The 27,957-nt window shown below is 54.3% G+C and overlaps 1 protein-coding gene across 1 annotated transcript in view; it reads right to left on the reverse strand.

Moving 5' to 3' along the window:
* LOC119974471 (mitochondrial import receptor subunit TOM40 homolog) overlaps window positions 1-27,605 on the reverse strand; it is a 44,243-nt gene extending 16,638 nt beyond the window's left edge. The window contains 5 exon segments of the mRNA XM_038813386.1: window positions 5,916-6,021; window positions 6,469-6,570; window positions 18,858-18,950; window positions 22,631-22,698; window positions 27,254-27,605. Coding sequence (XP_038669314.1) covers window positions 5,916-6,021; window positions 6,469-6,570; window positions 18,858-18,950; window positions 22,631-22,698; window positions 27,254-27,455 — 571 coding nt within the window. The 5' untranslated portion in view covers window positions 27,456-27,605.
* Window positions 27,606-27,957: the final 352 nt, after the last annotated feature.

Genomic DNA, 27,957 nt, shown 5'->3' on the forward strand with positions numbered 1-27,957 from the left:
GGACATGGTGCAGGTGGGGACGGTCTGTCGCTGTGTCACACTGGGACATGGTGCTGGTGGGGACAGGTCTGTCGCTGTGCAACACTGGGACACTGTGCTGGTGGGGACTGTCTGTCGCTGTGTAACACTGGGACATGGTGCTGGTGGGGTGGGGTCTGTCGCTGTGTAACACAGGGACACTGTGCTGGTAGGGACGGGCCTGTCGCTGTATAACACTGGGACACGGTGCTGGCGGGGACGAGTCTGTCGATGTGTAACACTGGGACATGGTGCTGGTGGGGACGGGCCTGTCGCTGTGTAACACTGGGACACGGTGCTGGTAGGGACGGGTCTGTCGCTGTGTCACACTGGGACACGGTGCTGTTGGGGGTGCGTCTGTCGCTGTGTAACACTGGGACCCGGTGCTGGTGGGGTGGGGTCTGTCGCTGTGTAACACTGGGACACGGTGCTGGTAGGGATGTGTCTGTCGCTGTGTAACACTGGGACACGGTGCTGGTGGAGGCGAGTCTGTCGCTGCGTAACACTGGGACGCGGTGCTGGTGGGGACGTTTCTGTGTAACACTGGGACACTGTGCTGGTGGGGGTGTGTCTGTCGCTATGTAACACGGGGACACTGTGCTGGTGGGGGTGTGTCGGTCGCTATGTAACACGGGGACACTGTGCTGGTGGGGGAGTGTCCGTCGCTATGTAACACGGGGACACTGTGCTGGTGGGGGAATGTCTGTCGCTGTGTAACACTGGGACACTGCTGGTGGGAACAGGTCTGTCGCTGTGTAACACGGGGACACGGTGCTGGTGGGGGAGTGTCCGTCGCTATGTAACACGGGGACACTGTGCTGGTGGGGGTGTGTCTGTCGCTATGAAACACGGGGACACTGTGCTGGTGGGGGTGTGTCTGTCGCTATGTAACACTGGGAAGCAGTGCTGGTGGGGATGGGTCTGTCGCTGTGTAACACTGCTGGTGGGGACGGGTCTGCGCAGTGTGACACTGGGACAAGGCGCTGGAGGGGATGGGTCAGTCGCTGTGTAACACTGGGACACGGCGTTGGTGGAGACACGTCTGTCACTGTGTCACACTGGAACACGGTGCTGGTGGAGACAGGTCTGTCGCTGTGTAACACTGAGACACAGTGCTGTTGGGGGTGTGTCTGTCGCTGTGTAACACAGGGACACTGTGCTGGTAGGGACGGGCCTGTCGCTGTATAACACTGGGACACGGTGCTGGTGGAGGAGAGTCTGTCGCTGTGTACACTGGGATACGGTGCTGGTGGGGACGTGTCTGTGTAACACTGGGACACTGTGCTGGTGGGGACGAGTCCGTCGCTGTGTAACACTGGGACCCGGTGCTGGCGTGAACGGGTCTGTCGCTGTGTCACACTGTGACACGGCGCTGGTGGAGGAGAGTCTGTCGCTGTGTAACACTGGGACACGGTCTGTCGCTGTGTCACACTGGGACATGGTGCTGGTGGGGATAAGCCTGTCGCTGTGTAACACTGGGACACTGTGCTGGTGGGGACGAGTCCGTCGCTGTGTAACACTGGGACCCGGTGCTGGCGTGAACGGGTCTGTCGCTGTGTCACACTGACACGGCGCTGGTGGGGACGTGTCTGTGTAACACTGGGACACTGTGCTGGTGGGGACGAGTCTGTCGCTGCGTAACACTGGGACACGGGGCTGGTGGAGGAGAGTCTGTCGCTGTGTAACACTGGGACACGGTCTGTCGCTGTGTGACTCTGGACACGGTGCTGGTAGGCACGAGGGGGGGGGGTATCTGTCGCTCTGTACCACTGGAACACAGAAACACAGAGGTGGTGGGGACGTGTCTGTTGCTGTGTAACACTGGGACAAGGTGCTGGTGGAGACAGGTCTGTCGCTGTGTAACACTGGGACAAGGTGCTGGTGGGGACGAGTCTGTCGCTGTGTCAAACTGGGTCACGGTGCTGGTGGGGACGGGCCTGTCGCTGTGTAACACTGGGACACGGTGCTGGTGGGGACGGGCCTGTCGCTGTGTAACACTGGGACACGGTGCTGGTAGGGACGGGCCTGTCGCTGTGTAACACTGGGACACGGTGCTGGTAGGGGTGAGTCTGTCGCTGTGTAACACTGGGACACGGTGCTGGTAGGGGTGAGTCTGTCGCTGTGTAACACTGGACACGGTGCTGGTAGGCACGGGGGGGGGGGGGGGGGGGGGGGGGGGGTTATTCTGTCGCTCTGTACCACTGGAAAACAGAAACACAGAGTGGTGGGGACAGGTCTTTCGCTGTGTAACAGTGGGACATGGTGCTGGTGGGGACAGGTCTGTCGCTGTGTAACACTGGAACATGGTGCTGGTGGGGACAGGTCTGTCGCTGTGTAACACTGCAACACGGATCTTGTGGGGATGGGTCTGTACTGTGTAACACTGGGACAATGTGCTGGTGGGGAAGTCGCTGAGTAATACTGGGACACGGCGCTGGTGGGGACAGGTCTGTCGCTGTGTAACATTGGGACACGGCGCTGGTGGGGACGTGTCTGTTGCTGTATAACACTGGGACAAGGTGCTGGTGGAGACAGGTCTGTTGCTGTGTGACACTGGGACACGTGCTGGTGGGGACGGGTCTGTCACTGTAACACTGGAACACGGTGCAAGTGGGGATGGTCTGTTGCTGTGTAACACTGGGACACGGCGCTGGTGGGGACGTGTCTGTTGCTGTGTGACACTGGGACAAGGTGCTGGAGGGGACAGGTTAGTCGCTGGGACACTGCGCTGATTGGGACGGGTCTGTCACTGTGTAACACTGGAACATGGTGCTGGTGGAGGCGAGTCTGTCGCTGTGTAACACTGGAACATGGTGCTGGAGGGGACAGGTCAGTCGCTGTGTAACACTGGGACACGGTGCTGGAGGGGACAGGTCAGTCGCTGTGTAACACTGGGACACGGCGCTGATTGGGACGGGTCTGTCACTGTGTAACACTGGAACACTATGCTGGTGGGGACAGGTCTGACGCTGTGTAACACTGGGACATGGTGCTGGTGGTGGCGAGTCTGTCGCTGTGTTACACTGGGATATGGTGCTGGTGGGGACCAGTCTTGTCGCTGTGTAACACTGGGACACGGTGCTGGTGTCAACAGGTCTGTCGCTGTGTAACACTGGCACATGCTGCTGGTGGGGACAGGTGTGTCGCTGTGTAACACTGGGACATGGTGCTGGTGGGGACGCGTCTGTCGCTGTGTAACACTGGGACACTGTGCTGGTGGGGACTGTCTGTCGCTGTGTAACACTGGGACATGGTGCTGGTGGGGACGTGTCTGTGTAACACTGGGACAGTGTGCTGGTGGGGACAAATCTGTCGCTGTGTAACACTGGGACACGGTGCTGGCAGGGGCGGGTCTGTCGCTGTGTCACACTGGGACACGGTGCTGGTGGGGACAAATCTGTCGCTGTGTAACACTGGGACACGGTGCTGGCGGGGCGGGTCTGTCGCTGTGTCACACTGGGACACTGTGCTGGTGGGGACAAATCTGTCGCTGTGTAACACTGGGACACGGTGCTGGTGGGGACGAGTCTGTCTCTGTAACACTGGGACATGGTGCTGGCAGGGGCTGGTCTGTCGCTGTGTCACACTGGGACACGGTGCTGGTCGGGGTGAGTCTGTCGCTGTGCAACACTGGACACGGTGCTGGTAGGCACGGGGGGGATATCTGTCGCTCTGTACCACTGGAACACAGAGGTGGTGGGGACGTGTCTGTTGCTGTGTAACACTGGGACAAGGTGCTGGTGGAGACAGGTCTGTCGTTGTGTAACACTGGGACAAGGTGCTGGTGGAGGCAGGTCTGTCGCTGTGTAACACTGGGACACTGTGCTGGTGGGGACAGGTCTGACGCTGTGTAGCACTAGGACACGGTGCTGGTGGAGGCGAGTCTGTCACTGTGTAACACTGGGACAAGGTGCTGGTTGGGACAGGTCTGTCGCTGTGTAGCACTAGGACACGGTGCTGGTGGAGGCGTGTCTGTTGCTGTTTAAGACTGGGACCCGGTGCTGGTGGGGACGAGTCTGTCGCTGTGAAACCCTGGGACACGGTGCTGGTCAGGATGCGTCTGCTGCTGTGTAACAGTGGGACATGGTGCTGGTGGGGACAGGTCTGTCGCTGTGTAACACTGGAACATGGTGCTGGTGGGGACAGGTCTGTCGCTGTGTAACACTGCAACACGGATCTTGTGGGGACGGGTCTGTACTGTGTAACACTGGGACAATGTGCTGGTGGGGAAGTCGCTGAGTAATACTGGGACACGGCGCTGGTGGGGACAGGTCTGTCGCTGTGTAACATTGGGACACGGCGCTGGTGGGGACGTGTCTGTTGCTGTATAACACTGGGACAAGGTGCTGGTGGAGACAGGTCTGTTGCTGTGTGACACTGGGACACGTGCTGGTGGGGACGGGTCTGTCACTGTAACACTGGAACACGGTGCAAGTGGGGATGGTCTGTTGCTGTGTGACACTGGGACAAGGTGCTGGAGGGGACAGGTTAGTCGCTGTGTAACACTGGGACACTGCGCTGATTGGGACGGGTCTGTCACTGTGTAACACTGGAACATGGTGCTGGTGGAGGCGAGTCTGTCGCTGTGTAACACTGGAACATGGTGCTGGAGGGGACAGGTCAGTCGCTGTGTAACACTGGGACACGGTGCTGGAGGGGACAGGTCAGTCGCTGTGTAACACTGGGACACGGCGCTGATTGGGACGGGTCTGTCGCTGTGTAACCCTGGGACATGGTGCTGGAGGGGACAGGTCAGTCGCTGTGTAACACTGGGACACGGTGCAAGTGGGGATGGTCTGTCGCTGTGTGACACTGGGACACGGCGCTGATTGGGACGGGTCTGTCGCTGTGTAACACTGGGACAAGATGCTGGTGGGGACAGGTCTGACGCTGTGTAACACTGGGACATGGTGCTGGTGGTGGCGAGTCTGTCGCTGTGTTACACTGGGATATGGTGCTGGTGGGGACCAGTCTTGTCGCTGTGTAACACTGGGACACGGTGCTGGTGTCAACAGGTCTGTCGCTGTGTAACACTGGCACATGCTGCTGGTGGGGACAGGTGTGTCGCTGTGTAACACTGGACGTGATGCTGGTGTCAACAGGTCTGTTGCTGTGTAACACTGGGACACGGTGCTGGTGGGGACAGGTCTCCCGCTGTGTAACACTGGGACATGGTGCTGGTGGGGACAGGTCTGTCGCTGTGTAACACTGGGACACGGTGCTGGTCAGGATGCGCCTGTTGCTGTGTAACAGTGGGACATGGTGCTGGTGGGGACAGGTCTCGCTGTGTAACACTGGGACAGGGTGCTGGTGGGGACAGGTCTGTCGCTGTGTAACACTGGGACATGGTGATGGTGGGGACAGGTCTCTCGCTGTGGAACACTGCAACACGGAGCTGGTGGGGACGGGTCTGTACTGTGTAACACTGGGACACTGTGCTGGTGGGTATGTCGCTGAGTAACACTGGGACACGGCGCTGGTGGGGACAGGTCTGTCGCTGTGTAACACTGGGACCCGGTGCTGGTGGGGACGGTCTGTCGCTGTTTAACACTGGGACATGGTGCTGGCGTGGACGAGTCTGTCGCTGGGTAACACTGGGGGACAGTACTGGAGGGAGATGGCCTGTGCCTGTGTAACACTGGGACATGGTGTTTGTTGTGGTGGCTCTATCTCGTGAGTGGAAGGCCGAATAGGCCTCCTGATCCTGTGTAACAGGCTTGGGGGAGGAATGGGCGTGGAATTTCTTATTTTGCTGTGTAACAGGGTGAGCGGGGAGGCGCTGAATGGGCCTCCCCCTGTTCTTGTGTAAGTTGCTTGAGGGGATTGGATGGGCCTCCTCCTGATTTGGGACACCACGGGTGGTAAATAGTGCTCCAGAAATGGGATTCTTTTCTTACCCGATCCCAGGAGAAAATCAGGGTTTCCCAGTGTCAATGTCGCGGTGAAGTCATCGCCCCGATACTCTGAGTCCACCTGCCAGTTTATAAACTTTGACTGTTGCGTCTGGAGAAAACGGACAGGTACAGCATGGGGTTAGATACAGAGTAAAGGCCCCTCTACCCTGTCCCATCAAACACTCCCAGGACAGGTACAGCATGGGGTTAGATACAGAGTAAAGCTCCCTCTACACTGTCCCATCAAACACTCACAGGACAGGTACAGCATGGGGTTAGATACAGAGTAAAGCCCCCTCTACACTGTGATCAAACACTCGTAGGACAGGTACAGAATAGGTTAAGATACAGGTAAAAGATCCCATCCAATGCCTCCACAAAGGTTTGAAATTTGATGTTTATAGCCACAGTCAGCCAATACATGGCCACCAGCAGCAGATTTGAGAGCATCCTAATGAAAGCAGTAGACCTCAATCCCTCTGGCCCAGCCTTCCACTCCAATCAGACTTCTCACATGCACCTAAGGTCTGTTGCCAGGCAGTCCCAATGCACTCACCTGTAACACCATTTTCGACCTAACTTTGTTTGTTAGTTGGTGAATGAGCTGTGCGTTCAAACTGCCCGTGTTATCCATGTCTCCTACTAACACGGGAAATGCCTGCAAAATAAAACACAAGATATCTGTTGTCGTAGTTCTCTCTAGTGAATCTCTATTAGATTCCAGCCTGTAACTCACTCCTGGACATCTGTTATTCTATATATAAACCATCCCAAGCCCCTCAATTAGATTCCAATCTGTAACTCACTCCTGGTTATCAGTGATAGCAGCTCACTCTCCTGAACTTCTTAGTTAGATTCTAGTCTGTAACTCACTCGGAGGAATCTGTTATTGAATATGTAAACCCCCCCCCCCCCCCCCCCCGAGCCCCTCGATCAGATTCCAGTCTGTAACTCACTGCTGGATATTTGTTATTCTATATATAAACCACCCCGAACGCCTCCATCAGATTCCAGTCTGTAATTTACTCCTCTTATAAGCTTTACTAGTGCCACAAGACGACTTACATTAGCACTGCAATTAAGTTACTGAGAAATTTCCTGGTCGCCACACTATGGGGCCTGTTCAGGTACACAGGGCGAATTCTGAATGCCCAATTCACCTAACTAGCACATCTTTCGGGACTCATGGGAGCAAACCGGAGCATCCGAAGGAAACCAACACAGGCACAAGGAGAATGTGCAGACTCCTCAATGGCAGTGACCCAAGCAGGGAATCAAACCCAGGTCCGATGCGCTGCGAAACCACACTGCTAACCACTACATCACAAAAAACGGCATTAACAATTAAGCTACTCATTGGAGGAGGAGGCGCCACAAATATCCCCATCCTCACTGATGGAGGAGCCTAGCACTTGTAGCCATCTAAGGTGGCCACCTGCAAAGGATCATGGGAATTGTGGCCAACCCAGGACTCAGACAGATAACAGCCTATGTGTACCTAAAACACAGGTAACCAGACCTGATCGAAACCCCCGCTCGTTTATATTTTAATGGCCCATTTCCCCAGAACAATAGAATTCAAATCAAGCAACCGGTACAGCCACAGACTGATCGGCGCCACTCCCCTTACTCAGAAAGCACAACTGCCAAGGTCAATGACCGCTAAGGACACGCCCAGCCACCAAGGCACCCGCCCCTTTATTGGCCAAAATCGAAGAGAGTAATCCAAGCCCGGTCGAACTATTGGGACCAACTATAAGGACCGCCCCAAATAGCGCGAAATCCCAGAGGGATAAAAGAGAACACAGCCATGTGTTCTGTCTCTTTTGGATCCGGCATGTGCCAACCCTATTGTAGCAGGAACAGCCAGCTAAGTTCAAGACTAACGATCGCTACCTGACGGATGAGCCCAGCAGAGACAGAGCCACTTTCTTCGAACCAGCCAAGTGAAATCCAGATAAAGGCCTTTATCCATTTGCACAGTGCCGGTCGCCCTGAAGTTAAGTATAGGTTAATGTAGCTGATAGGTGTAGTTTAACTCCTAGTAGATATTGTGTTTGCATGTTGAGATAACTCTTGTGTATGTAAATAAACCATATTTTGAGCTAACTAACTGCTTGTGTGGTCATTTGATCGATGTAAGAGAAAGGCTTGCTGTTCACCGAGATAAATAAATACAGCAACACACTTATGTGCAAAAAACAAGGCTGAGGGAGTCGCAACAATCTTCAGCCAGACGTGCCGAGTGGATGATCCATCTCGGTCTCCTCCGGAGGTCCCCAGCATCGCAGATGTTAGTCTTCAGCCAATATGATTCATTCCACGTGACTTCCAGTTGCGGTGATGCGGAGCTAAACTGCACGTTCGGCAGCTCCCGCTACCAAAGGACTTTCGGCCCTGTTTTAGGGCCCCAAACGGCGCTGTCTCGACGATTCCCGGTGGGGGAAGGTGTTTGGAGGAACATTCCCCGAAATTTATGGTGCGCACCGGAAGTGGGGCAAAGGAAAAGGCTGCAGCAGCTCCCCAGAAAAAGCGGGGGAAGGAGGACAAAATGGCAGGCGGCGGAGCACCCGAGGATTGGTGGAAGTGGGCGCAGGAGCAGCAAGCTGCTCTTCTGCGCTGTTTTGCGGAGCTGAAGGCTGAGTTGCTGGACTCCCTGAATGCAACTACAAACAAGCTGCTTGAGACCCAGACAGCCCAGGGGGCGGCCATTCAGGAGTTGCAGCAGCAGGCCGCTGATCGGGAGGAGGAGGCCGTGGTCCTCGTGGGAAAGATGGAGATGCACGAGGCACTTCACAAAAAATGGCAAGACCGCTTGGAGGAGCTGGACTTTTGCACGAGGCAAAAGAATTTGAGGATCCTGGGCCTGGCGGAGGGGTCGGATCTTCCGTCCTATGTGGCCACAATGCTGAATTCGTTGATGGGGGCGGGGTCCTTCCATTTGCCCCTGGAGCTTGAGGGAGCCCACAGAGTGCTGGCCAGGAGGCCCAAGACAAATGAACCCCCGCAGGTGGTGCTGGTGCGGTTCCATCGGTTCAGTGACCGGGAGTGTGTGCTGCGCTGGGCCAAGAAGGAGAGGAGCAGCAAGTGGGAGAACTCGGTAGTGCAAATCTACCAGGACTGGAGTGCGGAGGTGGCTAAGCGGCGGGCCGGGTTTAACCGGACGAAGGCGGTGCTGCATGCCAAGCAGGTCAAATTTGGAATGCAGCAGCCTGCGCGTCTGTGGGTAACATATAAGGACCGGCACTACTACTTCGAATCCCCGGAGGAGGCGTGGGCCTTTGTACAGGCGGAGAAGCTGGACTCGAACTAGGGTCTGGGGGCTGCGGGGCCCTGTGTACTACAGTTGTTCCTGTTGAAGTTTTTGTAATTTAGGTATGTGTTTTTTATGCTGGTTCTTGCTCTGTTTCCGGGTGGTTCTGTTGGGTATGGTTTTGTGTTATGTGGGGAATGTTGGGGGTTTGTTTTTTCTTCTGTACGGGGCTGGGGTGGAGCTGGAGTTCGGGAGCTGCGTCAGAAGGGTTGGGTGGGGCAGTGCGAAAGCACGGGCTTTCCTCTGGTTTCCCGCGCTGCGGGGCAGGAGGGGTGGAGCTGGCGGTGGGGGCGTGGCCTCTACTGGTTTTTTCCCACGCTGAAGCGGTGCCAAGGAGGTGTGGCAGGAGGGGGGGATGACCCCATGTCGGGAGGGGCCGGGTTTTGGCGGGAGTTGCCGGGGTCAGCAGAAGTCAGCTGACTCACGGAAGTACCATGGAGGGTGCGTCGCGGCGAGGAGGGGTCCTAGCCGGGGGGGGGGGGGGGGGGGGGGGGGGGGGGGGGGGGGGGGGGGGGGTACCGGGTTGCTGCTGGAATGACCTGATGTGGGCCGGGGGGGTAGAGGAGAGGCGGTATCGTCATGGGGAACGGGTCGGGCGGGGTGTGCTGGCCTGGGGCGAGCAGTCGATAAGCTATGGCTAGTCAGCGGGGGAGGGGGGCGGGGTGCCCTCTGATCCGGCTGATCACCTGGAACGTGAGGGGGCTGAACGGTTAAGCGGGCTCGGGTATTTTCTCATCTGAAGGGGTTGAAGGCGGACATGGCTATATTCCAGGAGACCCACTTGAAGGTGGCGGACCAGGTTCCTCGTCTGAGGAAGGGGTGGGTGGGGCAGGTTTTCCACTCAGGATTAGATGCGAAGAACCGGGCGGTGGCAATTCTGATGGGAAAGAGGGTGGCGTTCGAGGCGTCTGAGGTGGTGGTGGACAAGGAGGGCAGATATATTATGGTGAAGGGTAGGCTGCAGGGAGAGAAGGTGGTGCTGGTTAATGTATATGCCCCGAATTGGGATGATGCTGGCTTTATGAGGCGTATGTTGGGCCGCATTCCGGACCTGGAGGCAGGGGGCCTGATCATGGGGGGAGATTTTAACACGGTGCTGGATCCCCCACTGGACCGGTCCAGTTCAAGGACGGATAGGAGGCCGGCGGCGGCCAAGGTGCTGAGGGGGTTGATGGGCCAGATGGGAGGGGTGGATCCCTGGAGGTTTGGGAGGCCGAGGGCGCGGGAGTACTCCTTTTTCTCCCATGTGAATAGGGTTTACTCCTGAATAGATTTGTTCGTCCTGAGCAGGGGATTGATCCCGAAGGTGCAGGATGCCGAGTATTCGGCCATAGCAATTTCAGACCATGCTCCGCACTGGGTCGAACTGGAGATGGGGAGGCGCGGGACCAGCGCCCGCTGTGGCGTCTGGACGTGGGGTTGCTGGCTGATGAGGTGGTGTGTAGGAGGGTCCGGGGAAGTATTGAGGGGTATCTTGAGACCAACGACACGGGGGAGGTTCGGGTGGGTATGGTTTGGGAGGCTCTGAAGGCAGTGACCCGGGGGGAGCTGATTTCCATCCAGGCCCATAGGGAAAGGAGGGAGAGGGAGAGACTGGTGGGGGAGCTCCTGGATGTGGATAGGAGGTACGCGGAGGCCCCGGAGGAGGGATTGCTGGGGGAACGGCGTAGCTTGCAGGCCAAGTTCGACTTGCTGACCACCAGAAAGGCGGAGACACAGTGGAGGAAGGCGCAAGGCGCGGTTTATGAGTATGGGGAGAAGGCGAGCAGGATGCTGGCGCATCAGCTCCGCAGGAGAGATGCGGCTAGGGAAATTGGTGGAGTGATGGATAAGGGTGGGAATGTGGTGCGGAAGGGGGCAGAGGTGAACGGGGTCTTTGGGACTTTTACGAGGGACTGTACCGGTCGGAGCCACCGGTTGTGTGTGTGTGTGTGTGTGTGTGTGTGTGTGTGTGTGTGTGGAGAGCTTCATGAACAGGCTACGTTTCCCAAAGGTGCAAGAGGAGCTGGTGGAGGGGCTGGGGGCGCCGATTGAGTTGGAGGAGCTAGTCGGGGGGATTGGACAAATGCAGTCAGGTAAGGCCCCGGGGCCGGATGGGTTCCTGGTGGAATTTTATAAAAAGTATGCGGACCTGGTGGGCCCCCTGTTGGTGCGAGCCTTCAATGAAGCATGGGAGGGGGGGCTTTGCCCCCGACGATGTCATGGGCGCTGATTTCTTTGATCCTGAAGCGGGATAAGGACCCCCTGCAGTGTGGATCATACAGGCCTATCTCGCTCCTCAATGTGGATGCTAAGTTGCTGCCGAAGATCCTGGCCACCAGGATAGAGGACTGTGTGCCAGGGGTGATACACGAGGATCAGACAGGGTTTGTCAAGGTAAGACAGCTTAAAACGAATGTGTGGAGATTGTTAAATATTATTATGATGCCGGCGGTGGAGGGGGAGGCGGAGATAGTGGTGGCGCTAGATGCAGAGAAGGTGTTTGATAGAGTTGAGTGGGGGTACCTGTGGGAGGTGATGGAGCGGTTTGGATTTGGGGAGGGGTTCATCAAATGGGTGAGGCTGCTTTATGAGGCCCCGATGGCGAGTATAGTCACTAATGGAAGGAGATCAGAGTACTTCAGGCTCTACCGTGGGACCAGGCAGGGGTGCCCCCTGTCCCCCTTGCTTTTTGCACTGGCGATTGAACCTCTGGCTTTGGCGTTGAGGGAGTCGGGGAGGTGGAGGGGTCTGGGGCGGGATGGGGAGGAACATCGGGTATCGCTGTATGCGGACGACCTGCTGCTATATGTGGCAGACCCAGAGGGGGGAATGCCGGGGGTGATGGAGCTGTTGGCTGAGTTTGGCAGCTTCTCGGGCTATGAGCTGAATCTGGGCAATAGCGCGGTATTTGTAGTGCACCCGGGTGATCAGGAGGGAGGAATTGGGAGGCTCCCGTTTAAGAGGGCAGTGAAGAGTTTTAGGTACCTGGGGGTGCAGGTGGCCAGGAGTTGGGGGACTCTCCACAAGCTTAATTTTACCAGGCTTGTGGAGCAGATGGAGGAGGAATTTAAAAGGTGGGACATGGTGCCGCTATCGCTGGCGGGTAGAGCGCAGTCCGTCAAAATGACGGTGCTCCCGAGGTTCTTGTTCCTTTTTCAGTGTTTGCCCATCTTTATCCCTAGGGCCTTTTTTAGGAGGGTGACTAGCAGCATCATGAGCTTTGTTTGGGCGCATGGGACCCCGAGGGTGAAGAGGGTCTTCTTGGAGCGGGGTAGAGATGGTGGGGGGCTGGCGCTACCCAATCTCTCGGGGTATTATTGGGCGGCCAATGTGTCGACGGTGCGCAAGTGGGTCGTGGAGGGGGAGGGGGCAGCATGGAAAAGGTTGGAGATGGCGTCCTGTGGAGGCACAAGCCTGGGGGCCCTGGTAACGGCGCCGTTGCCGCTCCCTCCTACGAGGTATACCACGAGTCCGGTGGTGGCGGCTACCCTCAAGATTTGGGGGCCGTGGAGGCGACATGGGGGGGAAGTGGGGGGCTCTATGGAGGCTCCGCTAAGGGGGAACCATCGGTTCGCCCCGGGGAACATTGGTGGGGGGTTCCAGGGTTGGCAGAGCGGGCATCAGGCAGCTGAGGAACCTGTTCATTGATGGGAGGTTTGCGAGCCTGGGGGAGTTGGAGGAGAAATTTGAGCTCCCCTCGGGGAACATGTTCAGGTACCTGCAGGTAAAGGCGTTTGCTAGGCGGCAGGTGGAGGGATTCCCTTTGCTTCCCGCGAGGGGGGTGAGTGACAGGGTGCTTTCGGGGGTCTGGGTCGGGGATGGGAAGATATCTGATATCTACAAGGTAATGCAGGAGGTGGAGGAGGCGTCGGTAGAGGAGCTAAAGGCTAAGTGGGAGGGGGAACTGGGGGAACAGATCAAAGATGGGACATGGGCTGATGCCCTGGAGAGGGTTAACTCTTCCTCATGTGCGCGGCTTAGCCTCATCCAATTCAAGGTGCTGCACCGGGCCCACATGTCCGGGTCTAGGATGAGTAGGTTCTTTGGGGGCGAAGACAGGTGTGTCAGGTGTTCGGGGAGTCCAGCGAACCATGCCCATATGTTCTGGGCATGCCCGGCACTGGAGGAGTTCTGGAAGGGGGTGGCGAGGACAGTGTTGAGGGTGGTAGGATCCAGGGTCAAGCCAGGCTGGGGACTCGCGATTTTTGGGGTTGCGGTGGAGCCGGGAGTACAGGAGGCGAGAGAGGCCGGTGTTTTGGCCTTTGCGTCCCTAGTAGCCCAGCGGAGGATCTTGCTACAGTGGAAGGATGCGAGACCCCCAAGCGTGGAGACCTGGATCAATGACATGGCGGGATTTATTATGAAATGAAATGAAATGAAAATGAAAATCGCTTATTGTCACGAGTAGGCTTCAATGAAGTTACTGTGAAAAGCCCCTAGTCGCCACATTCCGGCGCCTGTCCGGGGAGGCTGGTACGGGAATCGAACCTTGCTGCTGGCCTGCTTGGTCTGCTTTAAAAGCCAGCGATTTGGCTGAGTGAGCTCAACCAGCCCCTGTGAGCTAAACCAGCCCCTATTAAGCTGGAGGAGGTCAAATTCGCCCTGAGAGGATCGGTACAAGGGTTCTTTAGGCGGTGGCAACCTTTCATCGACTTTCTGGCTCAGCGATAGGGTACTGGGTCAGCAGCAGCAGCAACCCGGGGGGGAGGGGGGCGTTGACTATGTTTATTTAATTTTAATTTATTTTTAAGTTCTCTTGTTGTTTACTGGGTTTGGGGGGGTGCGATACATGTGTTGCTAAGGTCTTGGGGGTGTTATACTTATTATGTTGTGTTATTGTTGCTTGTTATTGTTTGTTGTTACATTGTCTGTAAAAAATTTCAATAAAAATATTTTTTAATAAAATGATTCACTCCACGTAATATAAAAAAATGGCTGAAGGCACTGGATGCTGCAAAGGCTATGGGTTATGACAATATTCCGGCAATAGTACTGAAGACTTGTGCTCCAGAAGTTGCCACACCCCTAGCCAAGCTGTTCCAGTACAGCTACAACACTGGCATCTACCCAGCAATGTGGAAAATTGCCCAGGTATGTCCTGTACACAAGAAACGAGACAAATCCAACCCAGCCAAGTAACGGCCCATCAGTCTACACACCATCAGCAGCAAAGTGATGGAAGAAGTCATCAACAGTGCTATCAAGTGGCACTCACCCAGCAATAACCTACTCACAGGCACTCAATGTGGGATCCGCCAGGGTCACTCAGTTCCTGACCTCATTACAGCCTTGGATCAAACATGGACAAAAGAGCTGAATGCCAGAGGTGAGGTGAGAGTGACTGCCCTTGACATCAAAGCAGCATTTGACCGAGTATGGCCTCAAGGAACCCTAGCTAAACTGGAGTCAATGGGAATCCAAGGGAAAACTCTCTGCTGCTTGGAGTCATACCTGGCACAAAGGAAGATGGTTGTGGCGGTTGGAGGTCAATCATCTCTGCTTCAGGAAATCACTGCAGGAGTTCCTCGAGGGTGGTGTCCTCGGCCCAATCATTTTCAGCTGCTTCATCATTGACCTCCCTTCCATCAGGTGGTCAGAAATGGGGATGTTTGCAGGTGACTCTACAATGTTCAGCACCATTCGCAACTCCTAAGATAATGAAGTAGTCCATATCCAAATGCAGCAAGACCTGGACAATATCCAGGCTTGGGCTGACAAGTGGCAAGATACATTTGCGCCACACAAGTGCCAGGCAGTGACCATCTCCTACAAGAGAGGATCTAACCATCGTCCCTTGACATTCGATGGCATTACCGTCGCTGAATCCCCCACAATCAACATGGGGGTTACCACTGATCAGAAACAAAAGAGAAAATGCTGGAAAATCTCAGCAAGTCTGGTAGCATCTGTAGGGAGAGAAAAGAGATACCGTTTTGAGTTTGATGACTCTTTGTCAAAGCCAGTTGACGGGACATTGGCCGTCTTAATTTTTCTGCCCACCTCACCCATTCCAACCTCTCTCTTTCCGAACTTTCTGCTCTTCACTCCGTCAGGTCTAACCCCAACTTTGTCATCAAACCTGCCGACAAAGGGGGTGCTGTTGTCGTCTGGCGCAACTGACATCTATCTCGCAGAGGCGGAGCGCCAACTCTCAGATACTTCTTCTTACCTCCCCCTGGACCATGACCAGTCCACTGAACATCAAGCCATTATCTCCAACACCGTTAGTGACCTAATTTCCACCGGATGCCTTCCCCCTACGGCTTCCAACCTCAGTCTCCCATCCCCGGACAGCCCGCTTTTACCTACCTCCCAAAATCCGCAAAAAGGACTGTCCCGGCAGGCCCATTGTGTCAGCGTGCTCTTGCCCCACCGAACTTATTTCCTCTGATCTCGACTCCATCCTCACCCCTCTGGTCCATTCCCTCCCTACCTACATCCGGGATTCCTCTGATGCACTGCGTGATAGTGACAGCTTCCAGTTCGCAGGCCCTAACCGCATTCTATTCACCATGGATGCGCAATCCCTCAACACCTCCATCCCACACCAGGATGGCCTGAGAACTCTTCGCTTCTTTTTCGAAAAGAGACCTGGACAATTCCCATCCACTACTGCTGTCCTCCACCCGGCTGAACTCGTTCTATCTCTCAACAACTTCTCCTTTAACTCATCGCACTTTCTCCAAATCAAAGGTGGAGCAATGGGTATCCGCATGGGTCCTAGCTACGCTTGCCTTTTTATGGGGTATATGGAACATTCCTTGTTCCAGGCCTATCCGGGCCCCCGCCACAACTTCTTTACATTGATTACTACTTTGGTGCTCTCGCCCGGACCTGGAAAAATTCATCAACTTCGCTTCAAGTTTCCACCCCTCCATCACTTTCACCTGGCCCATCTCAGACACTTCCCTTCCCTAATCTTTCTGTCTCCATTTCCGGCAATAGACTATCCACTAATATCCACTACAAGCCCACTGACTCCCACAGCTATCTGGACTACAGCTCTTCACACCCTACACCCTGTAAGGATTCCATCCCTTTCTCTCAACTCCTTCGCCTCCGTCGCATTTGTTCCGATGATGCCACTTTCCAAAATGGTGCTTCGAAAATGTAAAAGGCTTTGACAAAGAGTCATCGGACTCTAAACGTTAGCTCTTTTCTCTCCCTACAGATGCTGCCAGACTTGCTGAGATTTTCCAGCATTTTCTCTTTTGTTTCAGATTCCAGCATCCGCAGTAATTTGCTTTTAAGCACTGATCAGAAATAGGACTGGATTAGCCACATTAATACTGTGGCTTCCAGGGAAGGTCAAAGACTAGGAATTCTATGGTGAGTAACTCACTTCCTGACCCCCCCCAAAGATTGTCAACCACCTACAAGGTACACGTCATGAGTGTAATGGAATACTCTCCACTTGCCTGGATGAGTGCAGCTCCAAGAACACTCAAGATGCTTAACACCATCCAGGACAAAGCAGCCCACTTGACTGCTCACCCTTCCATGAACATTCAAACCCTCCACCACCGACAAACAGTGGCAGCCATGTGTACCATCTGCACGATGCACTGCAGTAACTCACCAAGGTTCCTTAGGCAGCACCTTCCAACCCACGACCACTACCATCTAGAACAGGGGTGGGCAAACTACGGCCCGCGGGCCGCATGCGGCCCGCCAAAGGTATTTCTGCGGCCCACCAAGTCATTTAAAAAAAAAAAAAAATTTTTTTTAATTTTTTAATTTTTTTTTAAGGTTAATGGGGGGGGGGGGGGAGCTGTTGGGTTACTTACTGGTATAGGGTGGATACGTTGACTTGAGTAGGGTGATCATTGCTCGGCACAACGTCGAGGGCCGAAGGGCCTGTTCTGTGCTGTACTGTTCTATGTTCTATATGAGGTGCCCAGAATCATAACCGGGTGAAGTAATTATTTTACTTAATATACTATGCGGCCCTTTGTGAATTGTGAATTTCTGAATGTGGCCCTTGCACAGAAAAGTTTGCCCACCCCTGATCTAGAAGGACAAGAGCAGCAGATACCTGGGAACCCCACCACCTGGAGGTTCCCCTCCAAGTCACTCACCACCCTGACTTGGAAATATGTTCACCGTTCCTTCACTGTCACTGGGGCAACATTCTGGAACTCCCTCCCTAACAGTAGAGTGGGTGTACCTACATCCGAAGGACTGCAGCGGTTCAAGAAGGTTCACCACCACCTTCTGAAGGTCAACGAAGGATGGGCAATAAATGCTGACCTAACCAGTGACACCCACATTCCGCAAATGAATTTTAAAAAAATTATATGAACGACCCAGAAAGCCTGGTTTAGATTCCAGTCTGAAATTCACTCCCGGGTTTCCGTTATTCTATATGTAGACCACCCTGAACCCCTCGATTAGATTCCAGTCTGGGGCTCACTCCCAGGTATCTTTTATTCTACATATAAACGACCCCAAAACGCCTTGATTAGATTTCAGTCGGTACTTCACTCCTGGGTATCTGTTATTCTCCATATAAACTACACCGCATCTCTGAATTACATTCCAGTCTGTAATTTACTCCCGGGTATCTGTTATTCTCTATATAAACCACACCGCACTTCTCAATTAGATTCCGGTCTGTAACTCACTCCTGGGTATCTGTTGTTCTCTATATAAACCACACCGCACCTCTCAATTAGATTCCAGTCTGTAACTCACTCCCGGGTATCTGTTATACTCTATATAAACCACACCGCACCTCTCAATTAGATTCCAGTCTGTAATTTACTCCCGGGTATCTGTTATTCTTTATTCTATTTATAAGCCATATTCTATGTATAAACCACCACAATACCCCTTGACTAGATTCCAGTTGGTTACTCACTCCCTGATACCAGTTATTCCATACAAAAACAACCCTGAATCAGATTCTAGTCTGTAACACAGTCCCGGGTATCTATTGTTCTATATCGAAGCCACCCCGAAGCTCCCGATTAGATTCCAGTCTGTAACTCACTCCTGGTGTCTATTATTCTACATATAAACAACCCTGAACCCCTTGATTAGATTCCAGTCTGTAACACTCCAAAGTATCTAGTATTCTATATATAAACTACCCAGAACCCCTCGATTCAATTCCAGTCTCTATCTGTTATTCTATATGTAAACCACCCAGAACCCGTCGATTAGATTCCTGTCTATAACTCACTGCCGGGAATCTGTTATTCTATTTGTAAACTGCCCTGAACCCTTCGATTAGATTCCAGTCTATAACTCACTCCCAGTTATCTGTTATTCTATATATAAACTAGCCGAACGCCTTGATTAGATTCCAGTCTGTAACTCATTCCTGGGTATCTGTTATTTTATATATAAACCACCACGAACCACTCGATTAGATTACAGTCTGTAACTCACTCCAGTGTATCTGTTCTATATATAAACCACCCCGAACCCCTCGATTAGATTCCAGTCTGTAACTCACTCCTGGGTATCTGTTATTCTGTATATAAACCACACAGAACACCTGGTTTAGATTCCAGTCTGTAACTCATTCCCTGATACCTGGTATTCTCGAAATGAATCAACATGGCTAGATGATTGGGCTCTTATATATATATAAATAATGTTGTCAGAATCAATTTTCTTCTATTTTGAGAGAGAGTTGCTCTTACCTCTGTGGGACTGAGCTGCTTCGTGCCGACATAGGTTGCGCCAAAGTGATAGCTGGATTCTGTTAAGGTGCTGAGGGAAACGGTGTGATTAACCTATACCAGGAGAGAGAAGGATATTCTCACTTAAATTAAAGTGATGACACTGAAAACACGTAGCAACAGGTAAAACACATCACTATGTGTTCATGGCGTAAAGAGAGTTTGTTGCTTTAGGAGTTCCCCTGCTACACATGACTCAGTAAATTCCACTCAAGTCCTCAGTCAGTGATTTCAGACACCACTCAAAAGTGAATTACCCCAGAATAAAGTCGAAGGGCAGTGCTGAGGGAGCGCGGTGCGGTCAGAGGCTCAGTGCCGAAGGGGCGCGGCGCTGTCAGAGGTTCAGTGCCGAAAGAGCGCGGCGCCGACAGAGGCTCCGTGCCGAGGGAGCGCGGCACCGTCAGGGTCTCCGTGCCGAGGGAGCGCGGCGCCGTCAGAGGCTCAGTGCTGAGGGAGCACGGCGCCGTCAGAGGCTCAGTGCCGAGGGAGCGCGGCACCGTCAGAGGCTCAGTGCTGAGGGAGCGCGGTGCGGTCAGAGGCTCCGTGCCGAAGGAGCGCGGCGCCGTCAGGGTCTCAGTGCTGAGGGAGCGCGGCGCCGTCAGAGGCTCCGTGCCGAGGGAGCGCGGCGCCGTCAGGGTCTCCGTGCCGAGGGAGCGCGGCGCCGTCAGAGGCTCAGTGCTGAGGGAGCGCGGCGCCGTCAGAGGCTCAGTGCTGAGGGAGCGCGGTGCGGTCAGAGGCTCAGTGCCGAAGGAGCGCGGTGCGGTCAGAGGCTCAGTGCTGAGGGAGCGCGGCGCCGTCAGAGGCTCCGTGCTGAGGGAGCGCGGCGCTGTCAGAGGCTCAGTGCTGAGGGAGCGCGGCGCCGTCAGAGGCTCAGTGCTGAGGGAGCGCGGTGCGGTCAGAGGCTCAGTGCCGAAGGAGCGCGGCGCCGTCAGGGTCTCAGTGCTGAGGGAGCGCGGCGCCGTCAGAGGCTCCGTGCTGAGGGAGCGCGGCGCCGTCAGAGGCTCCGTGCTGAGGGAGCGCGGCGCCGTCAGAGGCTCCGTGCTGAGGGAGCGCGGCGCCGTCAGAGGCTCCGTGCCGAGGGAGCGCGGGGCCGTCAGGGTCTCCGTGCCGAGGGAGCGCGGCGCCGTCAGAGGCTCCGTGCTGAGGGAGCGCGGCGCCGTCAGAGGCTCCGTGCCGAGGGAGCGCGGTGCCGAGGGAGCGCGGTGCCGTCAGAGGCTCCGTGCCGAGGGAGCGCGGCGCCGTTAGAGGCTCCGTGCCGAGGGAGCGCGGCCAGAGGCTCGGTGCCGAGGGAGCGCAGCGCTGTCAGAGGCTCACTGCTGAGGGAGCGCGGCGCCGTCAGAGGCTCACTGCTGAGGGAGCGCGGCGCCGTCAGAGGCTCACTGCTGAGGGAGCGCGGCGCCGTCAGAGGCTCAGTGCTGAGGGAGCGCGGCGCCGTCAGAGGCTCAGTGCTGAGGGAGCGCGGCGCCGTCAGAGGCTCAGTGCTGAGGGAGCGCGGCGCCGTCAGGGTCTCAGTGCTGAGGGAGCGCGGCGCCGTCAGGGTCTCCGTGCCGAGGGAGCGCGGCGCCGTCAGAGGCTCAGTGCTGAGGGAGCGCGGCGCCGTCAGAGGCTCCGTGCCGAGGGAGCGCGGCGCCGTCAGAGGCTCAGTGCTGAGGGAGCGCGGCGCCGTCAGAGGCTCAGTGCTGAGGGAGCGCGGCGCCGTCAGAGGCTCAGTGCTGAGGGAGCGCGGCGCCGTCAGAGGCTCAGTGCTGAGGGAGCGCGGCGCCGTCAGGGTCTCCGTGCCGAGGGAGCGCGGCGCCGTCAGAGGCTCCGCGCTGAGGGAGCGTGGCGCCGTCAGAGGCTCAGTGCTGAGGGAGCGCGGCGCCGTCAGAGGCTCAGTGCTGAGGGAGCGCGGTGCGGTCAGAGGCTCAGTGCCGAAGGAGCGCGGTGCGGTCAGAGGCTCAGTGCCGAGGGAGCGCGGCGCCGTCAGAGGCTCAGTGCTGAGGGAGCGCTGCACTGTCAGTTAGATCATGTTTCAGATGATGTGTCAGACAGAGGACCTGTATTACCTCTCGGACAGATAGAAACGATACCACGACCACTCTTTTCTGGAAAAGCAGAGTTTTCAGTGGTGCTGACCCTATCAACCAACCCATCCCGACAGATATGCTGATTATTATTTCACTGTGTGTGTGGGAGATAGTGAACAAACTGGCAGCTTGTTTCCTGTAACAATGACCACATACTTCGAGAGACAATTCAGTTTGGAGGTGTTGAGGTTTCCGAACATGCAATGGCTTGATATAAAGATGCCTCTTACATTGGAGAAGGACAAATGGGTGTTCAAATCTCTCCAGGTTGGAAGATTTAACATACAAATGTGAAAAATAGAATTTACATTAGACCGAATTATTGCAAACATGGAAAGAATATTGTTGAGGCCTCAGCTGGAGGATCCTGTCCAATTCTGGTCAGCGTGGTCAGCGCACACTGTGGCCAGCGCACACTGTGGCCAGCGCACACTGTGGCCAGCGCACACTGTGGCCAGCGCACACTGTGGCCAGCGCACACTGTGGCCAGCGCACACTGTGGCCAGCGCACACTGTGGCCAGCGCACACTGTGGCCAGCGCACACTGTGGCCAGCGCACACTGTGGCCAGCGCACACTGTGGCCAGCGCACACTGTGGCCAGCGCACACTGTGGCCAGCGCACACTGTGGCCAGCGCACACTGTGGCCAGCGCACACTGTGGCCAGCGCACACTGTGGTCAGCGCACACTATGGTCAGCGCACACTATGGTCAGCGCACACTATGGTCAGCGCACACTATGGTCAGCGCACACTATGGTCAGCGCACACTATCGGAAGCATGTCGAGGCCTCGCAGGGGGTGCGGAGGAGATTTACTTCAATGTTCCCATAGTTGGGAGGCTTCAGTTAATTCGGAGAGCCTGGGAGAAGCTGGGATTGTTCTCCTTACAGCAGCGAATTTTAATGGGCAGATTTCATCCAGATGCTCAAAGTATTGAGGGGTGTTTGGACAGAGTAAATAAGGAGAAAGCATTTCCAGTGGCAGGAGGCTCAGTAACCAGAGGGAGACAGATTGAAGAGAATTGGTCAAAGAACCTGACGCGGGGAGGACGAGAATTTTAGTTTTACGCAGCGAGTTGTTGTAATCTAAAAGGGCGGTGAAAGCAGATTCAATCGGAACTTTCAAAAAGGGGGGGGGGAAATTAGAGAAATACCTGAACGGGGAAAATTTGCAGGAATATGGGGGAAGAGCGGGGGGAGTGGGGACTAATTGGAGAGATCGTTCAAAGATACGGCACAGGAATCATAGGCGGAATGGCCCCCTTCGCTGCTGGATGAATCTATGAGGATTCTATGAGTGGCAAAGTTTAGAGGAGATGTGCGAGGCAGGTTTTTTAACGCAGAGGGTGTTGAGTGCCTGGAATGCGCTGCCAGGGGAGGTTGTAGAAGCAGAGATATTAATGGCATTCAAAATGCATCTTGACAACCACATGGATAGGATGGGTATAGAGGGATACGGCATAAGGAAGTGCTGAGGGTTTTGGCAAAGGTTGGTATCATGACCGCTACAGGCTTAGAAGGCCGAAGGGCCTGTTCCTGTGCTGTATTGTTATTTGTTCTATCTGCTGACCCCCTACCCCTTCAGAAACCTGCCCCGTGGATTCAGCACTCCCGTCATGGCTTTCTTCCCATTACAAACACCATGATGCACCGCTTGGGTAGACTGACCTGGAAGTGATTGCTCAAACCTTTGTTGACGATGAGTTTCACACCTTCCATCTGAATTGGGAAAAGTTCTGGGAATAAAAAATATAGAGCACGCAATTAAACAACAATTAACACAGTGCCGGAGCACAAAGAATTCCACCTTATCGATAATAGGCAAAGCCTCAGGACAATTTCTCACATTTATACAGCACCAATAACAGAATAAAACATTGCAAGCAACTTCACAGGGGACACAATACAATCTGACCCCAAATCACATCAAGATATATTCAGAACAGGTGGTCAAAGAGGGAAGGCTTAAAGAATCTGCAGATAGAGGGAGAGGAAAGGTTTAGCAGAGGATCGGGCTCCAGGCAGCTGAAGGCACAGCCACCAATGGTGAAGCAATGGGAATCAGCAAAATTTGAGAGGCTGAAATTGGAGGAGTGCAGAGATCTCGGAGGGTTGTAGGGGTTGGAGGACATTACAGAGATAGGGAGGGATATAGGGGCTGGAGGAGGTTACAGGGATAGGGAGGGTGTCGGGGTTGGAAGAAGTTAGAGAGAGAGGAAAGATTGAAAGGGCTGGAGGTGCGAGATAGGGACTACAGTTGGCTCCAACAGAGCGCCATTGCCCTCTCCGTACCAACCCTCCCCGAGTGCGGCACACCCTCATCCCTCGCCTTGCCACAGTGCGGCGCTCCCTCAGCCCTCACCCTCCCACAGTGAACCGCCCTCTCCACACCCACCCTCCTACAGTGCGGCGCGCCCTCAGCCCTCACCCTCCCAGTGCGTGCTCCCTCAGCACCCACCTGCCGCGCACGCTACCAGAATCCACCCTCCCACCATGCAGCGCACCTCAGCCCTCTCTCACCCACAGTGCAGTGCTCCCTCAGCTCCCCACAGTGAAGTGCTCCCTTAGCTTCCCACAGTGCAGTGCTCCCTCAGCACTGACCCTGCGACGGTGCAGCACTCCCTCAGCACTGTCAGCAGAAATGTCAGCCTAGATAAGTGTGCTCACGTTTCCAGGCAACTGTAAGCTTGATGCACATACGGAATTTGCAATCGGTCAGAATTGGAGGAGCAGTTCTGAGAGGGGTGCAGACAGTTGCAGAGTCCTGATCTTGCTGGTGCGCCTTATTGTAAGTGATGTTGAGGCACAAATTGGTATCATAGGAAGGAGCTCACTGAGCTGCACTGTGCCATATCCTGTGCAAGTTTACTAAACGTTTGAATCGACCAGCAGGACAGAGGCCACCACTCACTTATAGGGCTCTCCACACAATCTGTCCCACTGCCTGGTCCCTTCCAATTCTCTTCTTAAACGCTCGTATGGATACCAATTGTACCGCTGCCTGAGGTCGGCCGTTCCGCATGCACAAATCTTTCAGTGCGAATCAATTTCCACTGAACTCTACCTTTTCTTCTCTAGATTCTGATCTTAAGTTGATGCCCTGTCATTAACCAGTGTCTGTCCAAGCAAATTTCTCCAAATTATCTCGACAACACGGTTCAGTTTTGAATCATACACGTAAATTTGGGATTTTAACTTCTGCAGCCCTTTCCACTACCACAGTACACCCCCTCCCCACACCCCAAGTACTTTGCAATCAAAAGTGCGCTTATGAAATGAAGCCACAATTGTGATGTAGAAAACCCTGCTCAGCAAATGTGACATTGTGGTTAACTTAGTAGTTATATTACAGCATTTAATCCAGTGCCTTGGACAACTGATCGAGAGACACAGCCACCAGCAGCAATTAAATTCATTTATGAATCAATCTGGAATCGACTGTGATACTCCTGAATTGTCATCCAAAGCCCACCTGCTCCGAGAATCTCCCTTAATTTTTATTTTTTTAAATTTAGAGTACCAAATTCATTTTCTCCAATTAAGGGGCAATTTAACGTGGTCAATCCACCTAACCTGCACATCTTATGGTTGGGGGGCAAAACCCACGCAGACACGGGGAGAATGTGCAAACTCGACATGGACAGTAACCCAGAGCCGGGATTGAACCTGGGACCTCGGCGCCATGAGGCAGCAAGGCTGACCCACTGCACCACCGTGCTGCCCTGAATATCCCTTTATTGAGGGAAATCTGCAGGCTTACCTGGTCTGGCCGACATGCGACTCCAAAACCACGGCAATGTGGTTGACTCTGAATTACCCCTTCTAAATGGTCCTAGCGAGATAATTAGCTGTCAGTGAGGGGGCCCAGCACCACTTGCTCAAGGCAATTAGGGCTCGGAAATTAATGCCAGCTTTGCCAGCGACATTTGTATTAAAGCAACATAAGTTAATATCTATATTGTTATTTTTCTACAAGATCAAGGCTGATCCGATTGTAACTTCAACGCCATATTCCTGGTTCACCCTTGATATCCTTTCACCGCCTTGTTAATCAAGAATCTATCGACCTCGGCCTTGAAAATATTCAAATATTCTGCTTCCATTTCTTTTTTTAAATAAATTTAGATTATCCAATTATTTTTTCCAATTAAGAGGCAATTTAGTGTGGCCAATCCACCTACTCTGGTTGTGGGGGTGAAACCCACGCAGACACGGGGAGAATGTGCAAACTCTTCACAGACAGTGACCCAGAGCCGGGATCGAACCTGGGACCTCAGCGCCGTGAGGCAGCTGTGCTAACCACTAGGCCACCGTGCTGCCCTTTCCACTCCTTTTTGAGGAAGAATGTTCCACACTCTCGATCCTGAGAGAAAAAAAATCCTCAGCTCCACCTTAAAACCCCTTATTTTTAAACGGTGACCCCAAGTTCTAGATTCCCACAAGAGGAAACATCCTCTCCACATCCACTGTCAACATCCCTCAGTATCTTAAGGATTTTGATCAAGTCGCCTCTCACTCTTCTGAACGCGTGGACACGAACCGAACCTCTCCAACCTTTCCTCACAAGAAAACCCACCCATTCCTGGAATTAGTCGACTAAATCACCTCTGAATTGTTTCCAATACATTTACGTAATGTCTTAAATAAGGAGACCAATACTGTACACCAGAAATGCTCGATTCCCGGCTTGGGTCACTGTCTGTGTGGAGTCTGCATGCTCTCCCCATGTCTGCGTGGGTTTCCTCTGGGTGCTCCAGTTTCCTCCCACAAGTCCCGAAAGACGTGCTGTTAATTAATTTGGACATTCGGAATTCTCCCTCTCTGTACCCGAACAGGTGCTGGAATGTGGCAACTAAGGGATTTTCACAGTAACTTCATTGCCGTGTTAATGTAAGCCTACTTGTGACAATAAAGATTATTATTGTTAATCCAGATGTGGTCTCCCCAACACCCTGTACAACTGAAGCATAACCTCCCTATTTTTGTAATCAATTCCCCTCACAATAAACAATAACATTCCATCAGTTTTCCTGAGTATTCTCTGAACCTTTACACCAGTCTGTTGTGATTCATGTGCGAGGAGACCCCAATCCCTGACCATACTCTGCTCTTCTCAGAGTGACTGTAGGATTTTTGTCGTCTACCAGACAGTGCCAAGGAGACCTCCCTTGTAGCTGGCACAGGGAGTGCGAGTCTGAGTTTTGTTCAGGTCCCACTTCCTGTGAATTAATCAGGGGAGATCCAGCATTACTCCAGCTCATACTGCAGAATCCAAAACCCAGCTCACCGCAAGATGCTCAGAGCTGGAAAAATGAGAAAAGCATCAAAAGGAACCTTGCAACCAAATCACAAAGTTAATCTGCCGATCTAGAATAAAAGTACAACAAATGTTTCAGAAACAAGAAGTATAATAATTCCTTCACTCCACATGCGACAACCTCAAAAAGTGCCTCAATGTCCACTACGCACTTTGAGACATTCTGGGCTTGTGAAACACATGGTATACATTACAACGTCTTTCCTCTTGCACAGTCCAGGTTACAATCTATGGCCAAGGGAACCGGAGGAAGGCCATTCAGTCCCTCAGGCCTGCTCCAGCGTGCCAGGTAGGGGTGGGGTGATCTGCTTCTGTGACAGCACCTCGCTGAGGGAGTGAGTACTGATCCCCAAAATCTCCAGGACACGCACCACGGAATCCTGATCACCCTGACAGAAGAGGAGACAGTGGACTGCAATATGGTGTCACCACACCCAAGTGGTCGCACCATATGATGGGACAGCAGGTCCGGCCCAGTTCTGCACCATGGGGTGCCAGCCTATGTCACAAGCTGCAGTCTAGAAAGGAGGGGGGGTTGGCAGAAAGGGCATTGACCGGTTGGACCACATGAACCCGGAGAGAGGTGGGGTGGCCACAAAGCACCATGATCACAGTCTGAGATTAGGGGGAGGATTGTGGAAAATCACAGTCATCAATGGGCAGGTGCGGGATGTGGGTTCCACCATGGTCATGGTCAAGAGATGGGCAGGTGGGTGCAGAAAACTATGGTCAGAGATGGGGCAGGGTGACCCCTGCCAACTCACCCTGGCCACAAGCAATTTACCTCTTGTGGGTTGAAAGTGGGGCAGAGGATTGGAACTCACCCCCATTGGTGGGGTTTATACATCATTTAAAAATGTAATGTTAAAAGCTGGAGGTCGAGAGACGGGAGGGTGGGGGACACACTGGAGGGAGGTCAAAGGTCAGGGTGCATTGACCATTCCCCCCGCGCCCGACCCTCAGCTCTTTCCTACCTTTGCATTTGCGATGACATTCCTCGAAGGTGCCCGGATTGGGCAGCTTGCCCTGGGCCGGGCTGTGTGGACCGGATGCAGGCCCAGCCGCCGCCCGCTGCTGCTGCTCGGGGCCCGTCGGCACCGGGGGCACCGAGAAGCCGGGCGGCACCGCGAAGCCGGCCCCAGGCAAGGGCGAGCCGGCCGCCAACACGTTCCCCATCTCCCGGCGAACGCTCCTGCTCCCACTCGGCCACTAATTAGTCAAAGGGAGGGGGGAAGGTATCACTAACTAGCAATATAACTAGCCCCCTCCCCTCCCCCGTGTGTGTGTGTGAACCGGCAAAGCGCAACCAAACTCTTCGGCTGGTCCCGCCCCATCCCGTTAGTCCCGCCCCTTCCACCCGCGCCGTCTTACTATTGGTCCGCCACCAACGTAGACGTCACCTCTCTGGCCGTCTATTGGTCAGAAGGGCTGTCCATCCTGGCGCGGGGTCAGGGGTCAAGCTCAAGGTGGGTTGAGGCGCGGCACGCGGCGCACACAAACTTTACGCCGCTGCCGCGCTAGCTGATTGGAGGGATGCGGCGGGCGCCGCCGCCTGATTGGTGCAGCCCGCTGTCTGTCAGGTGGATGAGGGCGGGACTGAGCCGGTTTTAGGTTAGGTTGCGCCCCTGCGTCCTGCCTTCCATGTGCTGCTCTGAAGGTCAGAAGGCAACGCGCAGCC

This window comes from Scyliorhinus canicula, chromosome 12, assembly GCF_902713615.1.
Source record: "Scyliorhinus canicula chromosome 12, sScyCan1.1, whole genome shotgun sequence".
NCBI lineage: Eukaryota > Metazoa > Chordata > Chondrichthyes > Carcharhiniformes > Scyliorhinidae > Scyliorhinus > Scyliorhinus canicula.